Raw genomic sequence first — 16,434 nt, 5'->3', positions numbered from 1 at the left:
AGTTTATATTTTAGGAAAAGGAACCTCTCTATATTTACTGTCATGATAAAATCAGGCTTAAACTTTTATCTGTTCGTTTAGGTGTGAGAATTACTTAAAAGCTCATAATTGTAGGTTTTTGTCGTCAAACTATACTCCCATGGTTGGTTCCTAAATTGTAATTGGTATTTGCCCCCCAAATTATTCAAAAATTGATTTTGAAAATACTATGAACTTTGGTTGAAAAACTGTCTTCTACAACAGTTTTTCTTCTTTCCCAAAGTGGGAAATTACATTCCCACTTTGGTTATATTAATTCAAATGAGTAATTTTAGAGAGAATTACAGGCTTTTCATGTCACTTCAAAATGCTTAGTAAATGTAATAAAATAATTGCTCCCATTGGTACTATACAGGTTTTTATTTATTTATTTTTTTGTCAGAAGAGGAACGTTGATCCCAATTGTATATAGTTAAAATATTTTCATTATTTTACTATTTTTATATGCTTGTTAATTTAAGCATGATTTCTGATGTCAGTTTCTTAAATGGTTACTTTAAAAATCTTACTGCAATATTGTGCCAGAGATTAAGAAAAACCTTTCCTGGAAAAGACCTATAGAGAACACTTTTATGGATCAATGTGTAGTTCGGCAAGATTTGAAATATAATGATACTAATATTTAGGATATTTAATATTTATGTGGAATGCCTGGAGAGATTAAGGTGATAATAATGATATTATTCTTTATAATTGTAGTGGTTATTTAAAAATAATAACACCTGGTATTCTGGTTTTACCTTACATCAAAATTGAAGATCTTTTGGAAAATATTCAAGATTATAAAATTTAGATGACCAAAATGGATATCCGGGGTGCTGTAGATGCTGCTGTTCCAACCAACATTATTGCTGCCAAGGCTGCAGAAGTCCGTGCAAACAAAGTGAACTGGCAGTCCTATCTTCAGTAAGTACTGATTTGCTGTGAATCATGGGTAATCATATGCTTTTGGATCAGACTTTCTCATGGTCATGCTTCTATGAGAGAAATACTGGAAAAATACTACTAAATGTGGAAGAAAATACTTCCTTAGAATAATTAGCTGTCACAGGGAGATAGTGGGGTGGAAACAGCTTGTGGCTCTGTTGAGGAGGCAGAGCTGCTCATAGTTGTGCATTTCTAGTGAGTGGGAAACCATGGGATGAGCATTAATAGACTATGGAGAGAGGAAGAGGATAATGTGCAGGGCCTGATGCCAGCTCAGTATGCCTTTGTGATCAGTGTGGGGACAGGTTGTGTTGCAGAATAGCTCAAACAACTAGGAAAAGGCATAGGTATTTGAGTTCAAGACTTGAATTTGCTTTGTGGTTCTTTCTACTAGTTTGGTGATCTTAAACAAATCTTTTCTCTGAGGCTCATTAAAGTAAATGTGAAATGGGGATACATGTATGACAGGGTTCCCCTGCCAATAATATATTTAAAGTTGAACACAAGCATTAGTATGTTGAATATACTCCTGATAAATTTCGGTTTTTTTCCCCTTCCTTCTTGTGTATATTAAGATTTAGCATGTTGGTGTTCTGTATTTATCTGTAACATGTTCATTTATTCTTGACTGTATTTTATCATATTGACTTTATTTCATATCTATTTTGATATAAAGGTGAGTTATTAAGAAAATTCAGATTTGCATATAAATTTTGAAAAAAGAAGGATCTTTAGTTTTATACTTAATAGTTTGCTTTGGTGTAAAAAGGACATACAGTGTACACAATATGAATCATTTATTTCTGTTAATGTCACTTATCTGATGTTTATTGACTGCCTGCCAAGTTTGAGGTATATCCCCAGCCTTTGTGGCTACAGAAAGGTAAACTCATAATTTATTAGGGAAGTCAGATGTATAAACAGTTCATTTTAATTCAGCATGTTAACTGCAATAGTAGAAAAGTGCACAGGGAATAATGAGTGCACAAAAAAAGAACAGCTGATCCTACCTCTAGGAAGTTTTCCTGAAGGGGATGTTCAAAGGTAGGGAATTAAAAACAGCATTCTGATTGGGGAATAATACATGTTTCAAAGGCAGGCAATGGAGAGATGAGGCTGGAGAGGCAGCCAGGAGCCAATTGTGAAGGTCCTGTGTACCACTGGAAGGAGTTTGGACTTGATTCTGTCAGTCATTGCTTTTCAAGGTGATTACTAAGCTGTGAAACCCAAGGTTGACATGAAGTCCAGTAAAGAAGCTCTGCCTGTAAAACAGATGAAAATGATTGTTGAATGGAGGTGGGACTGTACATCTCAGAGCCTCCTTTTGAGATCATTCACCATCCTTATTAGGGTTCCAAGGAGCAGGATTGTTTTGAAATCACTTTATTGAGTTGTGATTGATATATACAAACCTGTACATATTTAAGATACAATGACTTGATGAGTTTGAAGATAAGTATACACTCATGAAACTATCACTACAATCTATGCCTTAAGCATATCCATTGTCTGCAAAAGTTTCCTCTCACCTCCTTTATTTTATTTTACTTTACTTTGTGTGATAAGAGCACTTAACATAAGATCTACCCTGTTAGCAAATTTTTAAGCATACAATACAATATTGTTAACTATAGGGACTGTGACATACATTAGCTCTGTAGGACTTATATAACTGAAACTTTGTATCCTTGATTAATACCTCCTTATTTCTCCCTCCTGCCAGCCCCCAGCAACCGCCAGTCTACTATTTTAGACTATCCTTATAAATAGGATCGTGTAGTGTTTGTTCTTTTGTGTCTGGCTTATTTTACTTAGCATAATGTCTCCCAGGTACATTCATGTTGTGGGAAATGACAGGATTTCATTCTTTTTTTTTAAAGACTGGATAATATTTCACTGTATGTAAATACCACATACTCCTTACCCTTTTATCCATCCATGGACATGTAGGTTGTTTTCATACCTTGGCTATTGTGAGGAAGGCTGTCATGTACATGGAATGCAGATATCTCTTTGAGGTCCTGATTTCAGTTCCTTTGGATATATACCTAGAAGTAGGGTTGCTGGATCACATGGTAATTTTATTTTTAATTTTTTAGTAACCTCCGTACTGTTTTCCATAGTGACTGCATCAATTTATATTCTCATCAGCAGTACACAACTCTTCCTTTTTCTGTACAACTTTGAAAACACTTGGTATTATTTCTTTTTTGATAATAGCCATCCTAACAGGTGTGAGGTGGTATCTCATTGTAGTTTTGACTTGCATTTTCCTGCTGATTAGTGATGTTGAGCATATTTTCATGTACCTATTCACCAGCTTGTTTTTTTTGTTTTGTTATTGAGTTGTATGAGTTTTTTATATAGTTTTAATATTACCCCTTATCAGATACATGGTTTGCAAATATTTTCTCCTATTCCAAACAATTTCCTTTCATTTTGTTCATTTTTTCTTTTGCTGTTCAGGAGCTTTTCTGTTTGATGCACTTCCATGTGTTTATTTTTTCTTTGTTGCCTATGCTTTTGGTATCATACCCAAGAAATCATTGCCCAAGCTAATGGCAAGAAGCTTTCCCCCTGTGTTTTCTTCTAGGGATTTTACTGTTTCAGGTTTTACATTTTTCTTTAATCTATTTTGAGTTGATTTTTGTGTATAGGATAAGATTAGGGTCCAATTTTATTCTTTTGCATGTGGCTGTCCAATTTGCCCACAATGGTATATTGAAGATACTATCTTTTAACCATTGTGTGTTCTTGGCACCCTTTTCAAAGATCAGGTGACCATGTATGTAGGGATTTGTTTCTGGGCCCAAGAAGCACAGTTTTAAAGTTACTGTTGTAGGTAATAGAAACAATTGAAGTTTGTAAAGTGGGGAGTTAGATGATCAGATTTGTCTTTCGTTTGGATTGTTCTACCAACAATGTAGAGGATAGATGGATACAAGCCTAGAACTAGGGAGAGGCAATAGCAGTATTTAGGTTGTTGGAATGGATAGAATTGGATAGATGTGAGAATGTCTTCGTGATTGATTTGATGTGCAAAGGTGAAAAAAATCTAGGATGACTTCTGGATTCCTCGAAGGGAATGAATTATTGTGGACCCACTGACTCCAGGGAAGTAGGAGGAGGGACTTTCTGATGTTTTCTTTGTTCATCTGTATCTGAAATTAGGATTGTGAGCTCTTTGTCCTAATATTAGTATACAGTGCATTCAGACTAGAGAACAAAGAGTTTCGTGTTTATAAAACCTGATTCTGTTTATAACCTAAATAGAACAATATTGTTTTTGATCATAAAGCACTGGCTGACTGGAAGAAGTTGCTTAGCATTGGAACTTGGAACATTGTTTGTTACATGGTGATTTTTAATTGCTTTCTCTTCTGTTCCTCCTGTTTCAAGGTCTCCATATTATATAAGTTGTATTCTCTGTTTTTACTATTTCTGCCCTTTATTCAGTTGTCCATCTCATGAATTTCCTTTGTAAAACCCTTTTGCTTTGTTATGTTTGGGCATAAATGTTAATCCTGTGCCTGCTGTTAAGCTGTTGGTTGTGGGCGTGAAATGTGTCTCCCTTAAAAGAGCTTACAGATTTTTAGAGGCTGGACAGGACACATGAATTATCAGTGAATCTTATATCCCCTTATATTCTGAAAGAACCTGTGGAAGAGTTCCCCAGTGTCAAAGGCTAATAATGTTTTACCCCTCATAATTATGTTGTTATGAGAATGCAGTGTTTTAGAAATTTATTTATATATAATTGAACGTTTTCTTTATAATCTACTTAGATAGTACATAAGTGAATGGGTGTGGCTGTATTTCAGCCAAACTGGAATTTAGTAAAACTAAATTCTGAGGATATGAGAATCATAAAATATTGTACTTTATTTTGAGTTTAAAGTTTAATAAGTAAACAAACTTTTTAAAAAGATTTTATTTATTTTTAGAGAGAGGGGAAGGGAAGGAGAAAGAGAGGGAGAGAAAGAAACCTTGTCTCTTACATGCCTCGCACTGGGAATCTGGCCTGCAACCCAGGCATGTGCCCTGACTGGGAGTCGAACCAGTGATCCTTCGGTTTGCAAGTCTGCACCCAATCCATTGAGCTCTATCTGCCAGGAAGGGAACAAACTTTTTTTGTTTAAGATTTTATTTATTTATTTATTTTTAGAGAGGGGAAGGGGGATAGAGAGAGAGAGAAAGAGAGGGAGGGAGGGAGGGAGAGAGGGAGGGAGAGAGAGAGGGAGAGAGAGAGAATGAATATGAATCATTGTGTGGTTGCCTCTCACATGGCCCCCACTGGGGACCTGGCCTGCAACCCAGGCATGTGCTCCGACTGGGAATCGAATCTGCGATGCTTTGGTTCACAGCCCGCGCTCAATCCACTGAGCTACGCCAGCCAGGGCTGGCAACAAACTTTTAACTAAAAAATTAATACTTATGGAAAGCATTAAATGGAGATAAAGTTTTCTCAGACAACAGAAGGAGTGAGCACATAATTACCTGGGGGCATTGGTGTGATGTCTTTGCAGTACACATAAAGATAATTGTAGGAGTTCTCTGAGCAGAGATTCTGGGGGCTGCTGTGAAGGAAACTCCAGGCAGGATGCTGAGACTTAGAAGAACATGCAGTGCTGGAGAGAGAGCTTTAGGTAGTGTGGTACCTGCACGCTGCTGTAGGCCAGTTTGTGGTGCCTTCACTGTTTTCATAGGCCAAAAACTTAGGAGTCATCCTGACTCTTATCTTTCCCTCACAATCTATATCCCATATGTTAACAAATTCATTTATTAGTACGTCCGATACGTGTCCTAGATCTGACCACTTTTCTCCAGTTCCACCATGGCTACTGCCCTAGTGCAGGCAGTTATCTCATCTCATGTGCTCTCTTGTTAGAGTTAGAGACTCTCACCTGGCAGCTCTGCTTTAACTGTTCCCCCATAGCAGCAATTCTTTACATAGCTGTGAGGTGAGAGTCATTTTAAAAAAATATTAATCAAAGAGATTATGCAACACTGCTTACAGTCCTCTAGCTACTCTGATGTTCTTGCTCTTTTTCATGTAGCAAGCTTATTGCTGCCCCAAGGTCTTTGGACTTCCATTTCTGTCTTCCCTCAGATAACTTGACTTATTAAGTCACTTCATTCAGGTTTCTGTGCAGATGACTTCCACAAGGCTTTCTCTGAAGTTCAGCTAAAATATATAGCTATCTAACTCCTTACCCAGCCTTAGATTTTTTTTTTCAAAGAATTTACAATCCTGGCATTATGGTAGTGTGTGTGTGTGTGTGTGTGTGTGTATTTTAAAAAGTATTTATTTCTGTCTTTGTATATTTTCTGTTTTCCTCACTGGAATGTAAACTCAAAGAAGGATGCCTAATTCATAACTATGTTGCCTGTTCTTAAATGTGTTGGGCACAAAGTAGGCTCTCAATTAATATTGGCTGATTAAATCATGAATGAACAGAGTATTTGTTGGAAAGTGGTGGAGATTAGTGTTTGGAAAAGGAAGTAACATACTTGGTAAGTAACATAGTATTTCACATAATTTTTATTGCAATATTGTGACATAAGTTTTTTTCTTAGAGATGCGGAGAACGCTTTTCAGGTAGGATAAGTAACATGTACATGCTCATATGGGTTTTACTTAGTCAAGTGATTAAAATAATTTTTATTGAATACCTCTGCCTAAGTGCTAGGTAGAGTTGCCATTCAAATTCACAGTCTGACTGATATGAAAGGAGTGATATGATCAGATGTGTGCTTGAGAAAGTTTTCTGGTGGTAGGTAAGAGAGGTGTGGAGGAAGGTTGGATTAGAAGTAGGGAAATGCTTTGGAGGACTACTCTAGAGGCAGGGAAGTTGAGAAAAATGATATTAGGTAGAAGAATTGTTAGAACTGGTACCTGATTGGGCTTGGGTTGCTAGAGAAGAGACCAGAGCCCTTACTTAGCCTGTTAACATTCAAGGGAAAAGATTTGAAACAAGGAAAAAAAGGTTTCTTGCAACAAATGCAATGAGCTCTGACTTCAGAAGGAATGTCTTACCAAATACAAAGAATTACTTAAATGGGAAAGAAAGTGGAAAAATTGTGAGAGTACCAAGTGTAATATACACTTACTTAATGGTAGAAAAACTGCATGTTTTTCACATATTTACCCTATTTACAAAGGTTTTGATGTGCTTTTATACATTAGTACAACAAAACTTGGGTGTAAAATCATTTAAACTAGGGAGTTCAGTTTTGTGGGGGACACATCATTTATTTTGGGACTAGAACCAGACAGGATGACCCCATTATCTTTGTCTGTTCCAGGGTGCAGAATGCATTTTGTCTTTAGTGGTATATGACATGCTTAGCCACAATGGCAACAGGACAAAGTATATCTTTTTTGCTTCCATTTTCCCATTAGTTAGGCTTGGGTTGGAGTGGGTATAAGGATATATGTATGTTAATGACCTCATTTCTGCCCCTGTAAGGTCTGGAATGCTTCTGTTACCTGTGGGAGGAAAGGTTCAATACACACATGTGGAGGAGGACTGTGGGAGGTTGACGTGGAGCTCAGACTGTGAGTTAGCAGTGCAGAGAGTAGAGGGGAGCACTTGAGGAGAATCCATGGAGTGAAAAATGAAGAGAGCTTCCCACAGAGCCCCACAGAGTGTGAACACAGGAAGGAGATGAGGAGTAGGTGAAGAGGACTGAGGAGAAGTGGCCTGAGGAGGAGGAGAAGAATCCAGAAGTAAAGCAAGTGAGTGTTAGGTGTGGCCACATCGTCTCCGGCCTCAGGGTTCTAGAAAGACAAAGACTGAAAATTCTCCTTTGGGTTGGTAGGAAGGGATTGTTGGAAAAATCAATGCATGAGAACAGTTTTTTAAAAAGTCATGTTAAATAAAGGAACATATATGAAAACAAAGTTAAACAGTGCTTAAAAATGGAACTGATGAAGTCCGGAGGCAAATTAAAAGTATAGAAAATAATTCATTATGTAGTAATAGTGTTTACAGAACCCAGAAGGGATAAAGTAAAATACTGAGACTTTGAACACAAAAAGTCAGGATCTTCTTTGGAGGAGGGGTGTGGTTGTGGGTAGGGGTGACAGGAAGTGTGAAAATTCAGCTCTCTTCTTTTGGGAAGGGGACAGCTCGCCTTCTCAAATTCTCCTGTGCACTTAGGGAAACTTTCCTTTAGGATTTTGCCAGAACTCTGACTGCTTTTTGTTTCAGTGTACCATGTCCCACACTGCATCCCTGGCCCTCCTGGGAGTGCTCTCCTCATAGATAACCTGCACACTAGTCCTCATCTCAAGGCCTGCTGCCACTAGGAACCTAACCCAAGGCAGCTCTGAAAAAGGACCACACTTCTATAATTACTCATTTTGGGAAACCTGCTTCAAATTCTGTGTCTCCCTGGTTGGGTTTTGTTCAACACTAATCCCTCAATTTACTCTGGGGGCAGCTTTTTAAACTACTGAGTAAAAACAATACATTGATGCTGTTTGAATGACAAAGCATACTACAGAAAGTTTTAAAATACTAAATGTGTTTTTATTCCATGCTTATACACACCAAGTGTTTTTCCTTGTTTGTTCTCATAACCACTCAATGGAGTAGGGCAGGCAGTATTGTAATTGCCTTTTCACTGGTGTGGAAAATAGTGATCAGAGAGGTAGTGACCTGCCAAAATTTCACAACTGGATTGGAACACTTCCCCAGATTGACTCAAATTCTATATTTTCCTACCACACTAATAGTCTGAAAGAATTGACATGTATTCTGAATTGACATGCATCCTCAGTGCCCAGTATCACTAAGACTAGCAAGGCTGTTCTGCTGATATGTCTTTTCACATGGAAGCACCAGGTAGTGGGTTTGCTGTGACAAATTTGAGTCCTTGATGTGTGGAGCAGTTGGGAGGTCAAGCTGGATTGGATTGGAAGGTGCCAGGTTCAGTTGTATTGATGTTGACTTTGTGACAATGGTAGAGATAGAATTAGAGATGGTGTGGGAGAGAGAGAAGATAGGACTCTGTTGATTTGAATTTCACCAAAGGAAACAGTTTGGGAAAGAAAAGTGAGATTCCAAAGATTGAACTCTGCAGAGGAGCCTTGAAGAGGAAAGAGCCATTGAAGAAGGGACCACTGGAAGTAGGAGGAAACAGGATAGTGTGGGGTGATTGCTGGGAGGATAGGGATCAGGATGGAGAAGTTATTTTTTTTTTTCCGAGAGGAGGAAGGTCACATTTTCCTGAGTCTGGAAGAAAAGAGTATACTGGAGAAAATGATTGTAGAAGTTCATGTAAAGTATCTTCAGTCTTGATAAATTAGAAGGCCAAGTGAATTGCTTAGCTTGGGAGGGAAATAAAGGTGGGGCTTTGGATAGTGCTAAGAGGTGCCATGTTATTGCATGCATACTATGGGCCAGGCACTATGCCTACCACCTCATCTGAATTGTGTAATTTCATCCTCAGTTCATCCTCTTAAAAACAATGTGGCTATTGTTGCTATTTTGCAGATGAATTAACTCAGGTCCAGAGAGGTCACATGATGTGTAAGTGGTGGAGCTGGGCATTGAACTGAGGTCTGTTTGATGGCAGGGCTCATGAATCAAACCTCATGGTTTACTAAGGAGAGAGGAGAATGACTGAAATTTCTGCATCACTTGCTTACAGGGGTTATTCAACTCTTACTGAACAAAAACAACTTTTTCTTAATTTCTAGGGGACAGATGATTTCTGCTGAAGATTGTGAATTCATTCAAAGGTTTGAAATGAAAAGAAGTCCTGAGGAGAAGCAAGAGATGCTTCAAACTGAAGGCAGTCAGGTGCTTGATGAAAATATTGTATTATGAACACTTCCCCATATCATTAAAAACTCTAGAAATGTTTTCTAATTACTGTATGATATTCCACTGTGGGTGTGCATTGAAATTTAACTACAAACTCATTTGTATTAAAAAAGTTTTTGAGTGATTTCCAGTTTTCCTTGCTAATTTTGGAAAAAATGTTATGTTTATTCTTTTATCCTTTTCTGCATTTCTGAAAATCTTAGAAGAGAGTCCTAGAAGGGAAATGACTGTTTCAAAATATATATCAACACTTTTAAAGGTGCTGAACTTTTTTGTGGAAAAAATTTTTACTTTGTATTCTTACTAGAATAATAAGCAGTTTCACTATCTATCAGATTTTCTTATATGGGACCCTGATTGGCTGAAGGAGCTCATATACAACTTAGTCTGATTCTCACAACAATTTGTCATTCCAAGTCCTGGGAAATTTGGGAAGAAAATGTATTGTTGGTGCCAGTTTTTGTTGAATTCCAGAGAGACTGTTACATAGTTGATAACTTGAAGAATGGCGATAGGTCAAAGCCTTCTGATTCCAATTCCCACTGCCCTTGTTGTTCTGCTTCTGTTCTGCTCCCTAGTAAATATCCCCTTCCTCCAAATCAAGACCAATAATAATATTTGTCTACATAATTTAATCTTTATGTTATCGTGGGTAATTAAGAGTTATTAGTTGCTAGGCCTGTTTACTTAAAAATAGTAAACATTTTGAAATTTATCACTAGAAATGAGCAAAAATCTGATGCAAGACATAGCAGGTTCCTCACATGCTTCATCACAGTATTCATAACAGCTACATTGTTTTGTAATGAAATCTCTTAGTGAATAGCATTTGTAGCCTAATTTAGGCAAGCAAAATACAAGGGTGGGCAGAATTAGCTTTACAGTTGTGAGTATGTGAAGCACAATTTATTCTTGTATTATTATTTATTAATTATTGTATCATTGACCAAATGAACAACTGTAAACCTACTTTTGCCCATCCCTGTGTTAAACTGAAATTCCATTAATATATTGTGTTTGTAGTTGAAAACAATAATTAACATTGATTTCATTTTTTTCTAGTGTGCTAAAACATTTATAAATCTGATGACTCATATCTCCAAAGAACAGACAGTTCAGTACATACTAACTATGGTTGATGATATGTTGCAGGTAGGTATATTTTTTACTTAATACATTTGGTGACTTCATGTTTTTGTGTACTGCTCAGTAACAACATTTTTGTAAGGTTTCACTTATAGCACTGGTTCTCTTCTAGAGTATATTAATATATTTTTCTTCATTACATGGGATGTAATTTGCTAATAGTGGTAAAGATGGGAATGCCCACATACTGGCTGCTTTTGTTGTTTTTCAGTATACTGTAATAATCCAAAGGTATTTTTCTTTCCCACAACATCTCAGAGTTCTTTGTGAAGATCAGCAATGTTTGGGGACTTGCTTGAGGCTTTCCTGATGCTCTGTGTACTTACAGATGATACGGCTCCTTCACTTTCAGTCATTTAGCATATTTCTTTGTCTCTATGATCCAGGCCAACGTGAGGCACAGGGTCTTCAGTGCTGAACGTAGGCAAGATGCTTGCCATCAAAAGCATTGTTTCTTTGGAGAATGTTTTTCTAATTGTCTGAGACTTTTCTAGTTGTGTAGAGTTTCTACTTATTGCCTAGTGTCCCTGAACACAGAGGGGCCTCCTTTATTCACAGTTTTTTATTTTATAGCAGAGTATATATAATCTAGTTTTAAATTGTTGGTAAATAGAGTAGGTCTTTTTGAAATAGGCTGTCTGGCTGCTAAATCCAATGCCTGTCTATATGTCTTAGGAGATTGAAGAAGAGTGTCAGTCTGACTGCTTTGAGGTCATTCTGTTAGTTTACAAGGAAAAATATTTATTGCTGGCTTATTATGTGCCAAGCACTGTACTATGATTGATGATACAAAGGTTAGGAAGAATAGTGCTGGCTACCTAGGGGCCATCATGTCATCACAGGAATGTAGTGATTTTATAATGTAAGTAAGGATTGATATCCAGCAGGTGATGCAGGCCTGTCTGAGAATGACCTTGTCCCTCTTAGCACTTTTTCCTTTAAAAAAGTAAAGTTAAAAAATGGAGGATATTGCCATTCACCTTGACTATCCCGACTACACCTAGGACTACACCTAGAACAGGAGGCTCTGAGTTGGTATGCAGACTGTGGTTTTATTTATGTCATATACACATAACACACACAAAAATGCACACACACAAATATTCTTAATTTTATACATATACACACATCTGTAAATTAAAAACCATGAGTTCATACTCCCCCCAATTTCATTTCAGCTCAGTACTGCAGACTTTATTCTAGCTTCTTTGCATACTTGTAATCCCTTCTGACACAGTGAGATTGTGAGATCCTCTTATTCTTCATCTATTAACTCATTTATTCTACCCTATAATACAAAGAAGTTTTTTGACTTACCTAAATGTGAAGCCTTTTACCTAGAGTTCAGTGTGTGCAGAATTTTTAAACTGCGGGTATGTAGTCAGCATATTATGTTCAGGGTATTTATTTATTTTACTCATTTATTCATTCGTTCCTCACCTGAAGATAAGTTTTGATTGATTTTAGAGTGAGAGGAACGGGGAGAGAGAGAAACATTGATGGGTAGCCTCCTCTACATGTCCTTACCAGGCATGTTCCCTGATCAAACCTGTAACCAGAAAGTAGTTTTCAGCCAATAATATGTGGAGGAAATTTAGATGAGAGGTAGAGTTTCCATTATTTGAATTAAGAAGTAATTGTTCTTGTTTTCTAAATCCACCTGCTAGAGTGATACACTGTTTTTTGCTCTTCTTATCTGCCCTGATTTTTCTGTCATAATATGCTAAGAATAACTTGGAACATTAGAGATATCCCTAATTCCCTATTTCCCTTGACTGCTTGTACACAGCTTGAGGTTCTTCCTGCTGATCCTTCCATCTAGAGCTTTGTGATCTTTCTGCCCTTTTCCTGTTTTGTTTGTGTGGAAGTACTTTTTGGTGTTGAGAACCACATGGAGAAGGGTAGGTCAGAGGTGTGGGCTGAGAAGAAATGAACTTAAAGTGCTATACCTCACAGGGCTGGGATCTGTTATGTTGGCTCACTTGAATTAAACTAATCATAATAATTAAAGGTTATTTTATTTTTAAAGTATCCCCACCCACATTCCATCCTCCTGCCCCTTAACAACAGGGAGGAAAATCTCATACACGCTGGAAAAAGAAAACACATAGATTGATGGGGCATAAACTGAAGGGTTGAGAAGCTGTGTGTAATTGTTACATTCTTTAGGAAAATACATTTGGATTAGTGATATCATTCCTTTTCTTTTTTAGGAAAATCATCAGCGTGTTAGTATTTTCTTTGACTATGCTAAACGGAGTAAGAACACTGCCTGGTCCTATTTTCTGCCAATGTTAAATCGCCAGGATCTCTTTACTGTTCACATGGTAAGTTTTGAATTGATCAAATGTTTGATTTAGGGAACAAACATACCTGGGCCATTTATGACATGGTGACCTCCCAGTTCCCAGGATAGTAACTGCTATGGTATTAGCTTTTCAAAGCAGTGTTTTTTGTGGTTAATAATGTGAGGACTTGGGGAAGACAGAAGAGATAGGGTTGCCCTGATACAGTTAAAATTTTGTAGCGTATAATTGTGAGTCATTAGCATAAAAGCCTTGTAATTCACTTGTGCAAATAGCTCTGGATATCTATGACAGGGTTAACAGAATTTTACTTTAGAAATTTTGCTTTGAAGCAGCTAGTATGTTTAATTTTTATTTCAATTAATCAATTGCTTTTTAATATCTTAAATATACTACCATTTTATTTATTCATTTATTTTAAAGATTTCATTTATTTTTTTAGAGAGGGGGGAAGGGAAGGAGAAAGAGAGGGAGAGAAACATCAATGTGTGGTTGCCTCTTCCTCAGTGGGGACCTGGCCCACAACCCAGGCATGTGCCCTGACTGGGAATTGAACCAGCGACCCTTTGGTTCACAGGCTGGTGCTCAATCTGAGCTACCCCAGCCAGGGCCCTGTTTTAAACTTAGCCTGAAAAGCTATCTTTGGAAGCCTTCACACTGAAGAATCTTTTTTTTTATATCCTCACCTGAGGATGTTTATTAATTTTAGAGAGGGAGGAAGGAGGCAGGGGGTGGGGGGAGAGAGAGAAATAGACAGAGGAAGAAAGAAACATCCATTGGTTGCCTCCCATACACACCCCAACCTGGGATCAAACCTGCAATCTAAGTATGTGTCTTGACCAGGAATCGAACCGATAACTTTTTGGTGTACAGGATAATGCACCAACCAACTGAGCCACCTGGCCAGGGTTGATGGATCTTTTAAGGAGTATATGGAGAAGGTATGAGAGGAGGGGTGAGAGAATAAATCTTTGACCAAGCCTTTTCTGTTCCCAACATATGGAGTGAGCTGTGGGGTGGGGGGAACTCCTGAGGTTGTTCATTTCAGTAGATGCCTCTAAGTTTTTCAAATAAAAAATTATCGTCAGTGAAACAATTTTGAGTATGCATGTTCTTTCTCTCTCTTCCCCCTTTTATATCCATATTCATTTGTGTACTAGTGTATTCTTGTATATGTTATAAAACATTTGTAAAGAGAAATTAAAAAGGAGGACTCATGAAATAAACTACATTTTAAGGAATGTTTAAAAGAAACCAATAATATACTTTTTTCTTTCAAATTGTGGAGACTTGTTTTCACTGTCTGGATACCTGGTTTAAATATCTTCCTAATTTTGATGGTTTTATAATAAAATGGACAAATATATTAAAGACCAAATGTAAATTTAGGGTAAAGTTCATCATTACTAATTGTGCAGTCAAATCCATGTTTTAATTTCATTATGATTTCATCTACTTTTAGCTAATCTTTTAAATTTTGAGGGTCACATTATCATTGGTTTATCATATGCTAATGAAGGAGCTTTATGTTAGGAGTAGAAATACCAGATCTCTTATTCCTTTTTGTCTTTTCATTTTGACTGTGCTTACATGGCTGATAATATTTTCAATCTTGGTTTCCTTACAGGAACCTTTTCAAGTCACTTACCTATTTTGTAGAAGTTAGGTCAGTTTCAAGTAGATAATGTATCTGTAAATTCACTTAGCTATGCACATGGAAATGTTGATATGTCAACTTAGTTAGTTGAAGTGCTACTGTTAGCCCTCCATGGTATAGAATTCCAGATATGTCATGACACTTGAATGCATGACATACTAGCCTTGGAAATGTGCCTCTGTCACCTGGCTCAGCTGTATCTAAGTATAAGAGCAAATATCAGTCCATCAACACAGGAATTATTTAGGGGTTAGATAACAGCCTTCCATTTTCTACTAGGATTAATTATTGCTGTATTATTGGAGTTTTGAAATACTGACTTGCTTTCAGAAAGTACTGAAAGAATATAAAATTAGGCCCTGGCTGCCTCCTGTGTGGCTCAGTGGATTGAGCACTGGCCTGTGAACCAAAGGGTCACTGGTTTGATTCCTAGTCAGGGTGCATGCCTAGGTTGCAGGTCAGGTCATGTTCTCAGTAGGGGCACGGGAGAGGCAACCACACATTGGTGGTTTTCTCCCTCTCTTCCCCTCTGTCTAAAATGAATAAATAAAATCTTTAATTTATTAAATTATTTATTGAATTTATTAATTTATTTTATTAAATTTATAAACTTATAAATCTTTATGTAAATAAAAATCTTTAAAATAAAAAATTAAATAAAATCTTCAAAAAATATAAAATTGGGTTTGTATGTGGAGAAATAGTATTTGGTACAACCTATTTTGTGTGTATATATGTGTATATATATTCAGATTTATTGTATAATTATTGTTCAGGTATACTTGACAAAATTGTAAGATATTTAAAGTATACAAGATGATTTGATATATTTATAATACCTATTTAATAAAAACTCATGATTAGTTGTATAACTTGAAAAATGAGAAATCTTTGAATGAGGAGAGAAAGGTATATTTTTATACACCAAGAGAGGTGGCTGTTTAACACCAGGATATATTTTGTACCAACATAAGAAATTTCAGGAATGAAAATTCACAAGTGGCTTGGAATGAGCAGAGTACTGGCTGACAATTTGTTAATGAGATTGCTCAGGACTCTGGCAAGTAATTTGGTGAAGTTTGCTGCAGGAAAGACTTTTGGGTTCTTTTGATTTTTGCTGGTCAAATGAATCCCAATTTTACTTTTGAAACTCAAAATAATACAGAAAATGCCATGAAATTCTTAATTTAAACAACTAATTTTGGTTCAGTTTATTGGAAAGTTGGAAATATTTGAAAATATATTTTGACTATATTTAAAAACATATTTAAAAAATGAAGTATAAACTAATTTTGGAGGAGCTGAGTGTTAAAAAATGCAGCAAAAAGGATTATGAGGCCTGGGTTTTAAGGCATATGATGTGATTTTTAGAATTAATACAGTATTCACATGTATTTTTTACTTTTTAGGCAGCAAGAATTATCGCCAAGTTAGCAGCTTGGGGAAAAGAATTGATGGAAGGCAGTGACTTAAATTACTATTTCAATTGGATAAAAACTCAGCTGAGTTCACAGGTAAAAGACAT

At 36.7% G+C, this 16,434-nt stretch overlaps 1 protein-coding gene across 1 annotated transcript in view; it reads left to right on the top strand.

Moving 5' to 3' along the window:
• Positions 1-16,434, top strand: part of ATP6V1H (ATPase H+ transporting V1 subunit H) — a 128,829-nt gene that overhangs the window by 775 nt on the left and 111,620 nt on the right. The window contains exons 2-6 of the mRNA XM_028517875.2: positions 798-945; positions 9,674-9,776; positions 10,863-10,952; positions 13,160-13,273; positions 16,319-16,423. Coding sequence (XP_028373676.1) covers positions 833-945; positions 9,674-9,776; positions 10,863-10,952; positions 13,160-13,273; positions 16,319-16,423 — 525 coding nt within the window. The 5' untranslated portion in view covers positions 798-832. The remainder of the gene's footprint in view (positions 1-797; positions 946-9,673; positions 9,777-10,862; positions 10,953-13,159; positions 13,274-16,318; positions 16,424-16,434) is intronic.

The sequence above is a fragment of the Phyllostomus discolor genome, chromosome 7 (assembly GCF_004126475.2).
Source record: "Phyllostomus discolor isolate MPI-MPIP mPhyDis1 chromosome 7, mPhyDis1.pri.v3, whole genome shotgun sequence".
NCBI lineage: Eukaryota > Metazoa > Chordata > Mammalia > Chiroptera > Phyllostomidae > Phyllostomus > Phyllostomus discolor.
This window is presented reverse-complemented; position numbering and strand designations above follow the sequence as displayed.